Genomic DNA, 4,895 nt, shown 5'->3' on the forward strand with positions numbered 1-4,895 from the left:
GCTGCTTACTCACAGGCTCCCAGATTGCATCAGCTGGGAAGGGACCTTCAGAGGTCATCCTGTGCAACCCCAGGGCCACCTCCAACCACAGCAGGTTGCTCAGGGCCCCATCAAGGCTGATCTTGAATGGCTCCAGGGATGGAGCCTCCACCACCAGCCCGTGCCAGTCTCTCCACAGCCTCCCTGTGCAGAACTTCCTCCTGATGTCCAACTGGACTCTGCCCTGCTCCAGTCCCAACCCACTGCCCCTGGGCCTATCCCCACAGCCCCTCTGAGCAGTCCCTCCCCAGCCTGCCTGCAGATCTCCTCCAGACACTGAAATGCAGCTCTGAGGCCTCTCTGGAGCCTTCCCTCCTCCAGGCTGCACAGCCCCAACTCTGCCAGCCTGTGCCCACAGGGAGGTTCTGTTCTCCAGCTCTTTGATCATCTTCAAGGCCTCCCCTGGACCTCCTCTCTTCACAGCTGGCTAAAGCTGCATGGAAGGAGGTGGAGAGCCAAGAGCCACCTGGCAGCCCCTGCAGGGAAGGGGAAGAGGCTGGCAGGGAGCAGGGCCAGGCCTGCAAGGCAAGCTCCTGCAGCAGGAAAATTCAGCTCCTTTATTTGGTACACTGCAAAGCCAGGGCTGGCACAGAAGGCAGAGACCAGGCAGGCTGCTTGCAGCCTCCCTCTGCCCCACAGCTCCTGGGCTTAAAGACCACAACCTTGTGCTCCTCACTGCAGTGAAGGGGCAGGTCCTGCACTGCATCTGGACAGAGGCTTCCTGGCAGAAGGGCTGGGGCAGCACAGCTGGGCTGAGGGAGAGGAATCTGCTGGACTGGATCAGGGCACAAGCAGGCTGTCCCACTGCTCCAGTTCTTCCTTCAGCAGCCTTGGCACTGGGCTGCCCTCCCTCAGGCTGGCATAAGGAACACTTCAAGCAGGCATGAAGAGAGAGGCACCCCCAGGACTGGGGTCATGAAGCAGCACAGCCCCCTGAGCAGGACAGCTCAGCGCTGCTTGGCCTTCAGGTCCATCCTGGCTGCAGCCACTTCTTGGGGCTCCCCAGAGCCTCCCCCTGCCCCAGCACTGGAGGAGCAGCAGGGGAGCTGCTGGCAGGACAGGACAGAGCTGTCTCTACACATCCAGCCCGAAGCTGGAAGCTGCTGCAGCCTTCTCTGGGTGTGCTGGCAGCTGCCTGGGTTTGTGCAGGAATGGCTGGTGGCAGGAGGAGTCTGTCAGAGCAGGGTAGTACTGCCTGTAGCAGAGGTAGGCAAGCACCAAGCCCATTGCTGAGCCAACTGACACATCTGTGGGCAAGAGCAGAGGAGAGTTAACTTCCCTCTACCCTCCCAAAGGTCACAACTGAACCCTCCAGCTGGCAGCCTTTCAGCCTGCCCAGAGCCGAGCTGGACTGGCAGTGGGAACCTTGGCTACAAAGCCAAGCTTGGCATGGAGGTATGAGGCAAAGAGAAAGGCATCACAGAATGGCAGGGCTTGGAAGGCAGCTCTGGAGATCACTGAGTCCAAGCCCCCTGCCAGAGCAGGTCACACAGGAATGCATCCAGGTCTTGAAAGCCTCCAGAGAAGGAGACTCCACAACCTCCCTGGGCAGCCTGCTCCAGGCTCCAGCACCCTCACACCGAACAAGTTTATCCTCCTGTTGAGGTGGAACCTCCTGGGCTCCAGTTTGTGTCCATTGCCTCTTGCTCTATCCCAGGACACCACTGACAAGAGCCTGGCCCCTTCCTGCCCCCCACCCTTCAGCTATTCATAGACACTGATCAGATCCTCTCTCAGCCTTCCCTTCCCCAGGCTAAGCAGCCCCAGGGCTCTCAGCCCTTCCTCCTCACACAATGTTCCAGTCCCTTCCTCGTCCTCACAGCCTCTGTTGGACTCTCTCCAGCAGATCCCTGTCCCTCTCGAGCTGGGGAGCCCAGAGCTGGGCCCAGTGCTCCAGATGTGGTCTCAGCAGGGCAGAGCAGGGCAGAGCCACCACCTCCAGGGCCCCATCAGCTCGCAGGCAGCAGCACGAACCCAACCCCCTCCCAGCCGGGCCCCTGGTGCCAGCCAGGCAGGGCCCCAGCAGACCCTGCCCACCTTGCCAGTGGTGTTTGTAGTCACAGGTGCGGGACACGGCGATGAGGGTGGCGAGGAAGAGGGGCAGGAGGAAGGCGCAGAGGCGCAGGGCCCTGGCGCCCCGGCCCGGCGCGAAGCTGCGCAGCTTCCCCGCGGCGTAGAAGGCAGAGAAGGCCAGGCCGGAGAAGGCGACTGCAGGGGAAGCAAGGCTGCCTCAGCACCGGCTCACAGCCCCGCTGGGGTCCTCGGGAGGCCCTCCCCCCCGCCCTGCCGCGCAGCCAGGGCTGCAGGGGGACGCATCCTGCCCACACGAGCCCTGGGGACCACCACCCTGCCGGCAGGGAGGAGCTGTAGCAGCTGGGCAGCATGGCCAGGTGACGCTGGTGTCCCCCACCCCACATGGCTTGGCAGGGGCGGAGCTGAAGCCCCCGGAGCAGGGGGAGAGCTGAAGCCCCCGGAGCAGGGGGCGGAGCTGAAGCCCCCGCAGCAGGGGGAGAGCTGAAGCCCCCGCAGCAGGGGGAGAGCTGAAGCCCCCGCAGCAGGGGGCGGAGCTGAAGCCCCCGGAGCAGGGGGCGGAGCTGAAGCCCCCGGAGCAGGGGGCGGAGCTGAAGCCCCCAGAGCAGGGGGCGGAGCTGAAGCCCCCGCAGCAGGGGGCGGAGCTGAAGCCGGGGGGTGCAGGGCAGCAGGCCCAGGCTGGCCTGCCCTTGGGTTGGGTCTGGGGGCAGGGTCTGGGTTTGGGGCTGGGGGCTCACAGGAGGCGTGCCCGCTGGGGAAGCTCTTGCGGCCCTCGGCCACGGCGGCAGCGTCGCCGGTGCAGGCCAGCTGGGCGTTGGCACGGCCGTCCGGGAAGCAGCGGTAGAAGAAGTCTGGCCGAGGCCTAGGGCAGGGAAGAAGGCTCACAGTGCTCAGGAGCAGCACCCAGCCCTCCCCCAGTGCCCACAGCAGACCCCGGCACAGCTGCGTGCCCAGGCCGTGAGCAGGGCAGAGCTGAGCGCTGCGCCCAGCCCTGCTGCAGCAGGGTACTGCCCTCACCACCCTTACCCCCCGGGGGTAGCACTGTGCTGACCCTCCCTGCCCAGCCCCACAGGGCAGAGGAACTGAGCTTCAAAACAAGAACCCAATGCCCAGGTGCCCTCATCGTAGGTGTGCCAAAGCTCCTCCCTGCTGCAGGCCTCGACAAGCCCAGGGAACCGATGCCCAGGGCCAGCAGATCCCCACCAGTGCCTGCCCCAGCATTTAGTTAGCTTTACAGCTACAGAACCCCCACATCCTGCCCAGCTCCTGGCCCTTGCTCCTGCTACTGTGGCTCTGCCACTGCTCTCCCCCCAGGACGGTGCCAGTTGCTCACCTGCCCACAACGAGCTTCAAGGCATTTGTGAAGACCCCATTCAGGGTGAGAGCAAGGCTGGCAGCTAGGAGAGAGCAGAGACATCCCATCAGCACCGTCCCCTCCTCAACCTGCCGCTTGAAGGTGCATGCAGGCACAGGCAGCACTCAGGCTGGAGCCTCACAGCTCAGCTTTGCTGCCCCTGGCATAACACTTGTGCCCCAGCAAGAGCAAAGGGCTCAGCTGCTCTCAGGGGGCTGCAGCTCACAGCCTCGGGGCAGACCCTCCGGGGGCTACAGCTCACAGCCTCGGGGCAGACCCTGGGGGGCTGCAGCTCTCTAGGGTAAGGAGGAGCTCACCCAGGCAGGCTTCCCTTGTGTCATCTTGGTCAGCGTTCATGAAGAGCCTCGCCAGGAAAATGACTGATAAGGGGGACAGAAAGGCAATGAACTGCCCCAAAAGGAGAAGGGTGAGAGAGGTGTTAGTGCAGCAGGCTTCAGCAGCCTCACCAGAGCACAACAGCAGCTGCTCAGAGGCACTTTGTGCTTTCCTTCCCAAGCAGCAGCCTGTCCCTTCCACCCACCAGAAAGCAGACCCTCCCCCCAGGGCTGTAACCCTGCCTGAGCCCCTGCTCCCCAGAGCAGAGCCTCCCCTCCTGTCTGTCACCAGCAGACGAGCAGGAAGTCCTCACCGGTTTGTGTAACCTCAGTTAAAATCCCAAAGACAACCCTGGCTGATAAGGGCTGAAAAAAAGAGGACAAAGCTGATGTGTGGCTTTGGTGAGCTCAGAGATCTTCCCCCCCCCCGACTCCTTGCCTAGAGATGCTGCCTGGGTGGCATCCCACGTTCAAAAGCATCCACCAGGAACCAGAGATACTTGCAACAAGAGTCCTTCAGCTTTGCTTCAGGACCCTGGAGAATGAAACCCCCGAGGCACAGGCAGGGCCGCCGCGGACTCACCAGCATGGGCACGGTGGGGACGTGATCCGCCTGGACGTAGGGGTTCTTATAGAGCCACATCTCCTCGGGCTGCAGCACTCGCTGGAAGGGCGGCAGGAACTCCATCACCCTGGGGAGGACAGGAGGACGTAACCCCGGGGCCGGGGCGGGCTGGACCCCAGCCGCCGCGCTTGGCGCAGCCCGGGCGGGCGCGGCCTGCCCGCCCCCCGCAGCGCGGCCCCGGGGGCGCCGGTGCGAGCAGCCGCGGCCCCCCCGGCCGCACTCACACGAAGGCGGCCAGCAGCAGCCCCCGCACCGCCGCCTCCGCCGCCAGCTCCGCCGCACGGCCCCGAGCCCGCAACATGGCGGCGGCGGCGCTCCCGGGGCGGAGCGGAACCGGCGGCCCCGAGCCGGGAGCGGCAGCAGAACGCCGGCAGCAGAACGCCAAGCGGAGCGACCGGCCCCTTCCCTCCCGCCCCGGCAGCCGGGGCGGGCTCAGCCCGGCCGCAGGCAGCCCCTGCCGGGGAGCGAATGGTGGAAGGGTTTGGGGTGAAAAAGGCCTCTACGAGTCCAG

General features: G+C 64.9%; 1 protein-coding gene across 1 annotated transcript; it reads right to left on the bottom strand.

The window, feature by feature from the left end:
* Positions 1 to 835: 835 nt before the first annotated feature.
* PLPP5 (phospholipid phosphatase 5) lies at positions 836 to 4,693 on the bottom strand. Its single transcript, XM_054174976.1, has 7 exons — positions 4,609 to 4,693; positions 4,343 to 4,451; positions 3,742 to 3,832; positions 3,404 to 3,467; positions 2,808 to 2,932; positions 2,077 to 2,247; positions 836 to 1,286 (listed from the first exon to the last, which is right to left on the bottom strand). The coding sequence occupies exons 1-7, from the start codon at positions 4,683 to 4,685 to the stop codon at positions 1,114 to 1,116; spliced, it is 810 nt and encodes a 269-aa protein (XP_054030951.1). The 5' UTR covers positions 4,686 to 4,693; the 3' UTR covers positions 836 to 1,113.
* Between the last annotated feature and the right edge of the window lie 202 nt (positions 4,694 to 4,895).

The sequence above is a fragment of the Dryobates pubescens genome, chromosome 31 (assembly GCF_014839835.1).
Source record: "Dryobates pubescens isolate bDryPub1 chromosome 31, bDryPub1.pri, whole genome shotgun sequence".
Lineage (NCBI taxonomy): Eukaryota > Metazoa > Chordata > Aves > Piciformes > Picidae > Dryobates > Dryobates pubescens.

What these genes read in the sequence shown, in the direction of transcription:
- PLPP5 (XM_054174976.1), bottom strand. Translation starts at nt 4,685, where the DNA reads ATGTTGCGGGCTCGGGGCCGTGCGGCGGAGCTGGCGGCGGAGGCGGCG. An exon ending in CTGCTGCTGGCCGCCTTCGT is followed by an intron (nt 4,452 to 4,608) that starts GTGAGTGCGGCC and finishes TGTCCTCCCCAG; the next exon opens with GGTGATGGAGTTCCTGCCGC. An exon ending in CCCCAGCGGGCACGCCTCCT is followed by an intron (nt 2,248 to 2,807) that starts GTGAGCCCCCAG and finishes CTTCCCCTGCAG; the next exon opens with TCGCCTTCTCCGGCCTGGCC.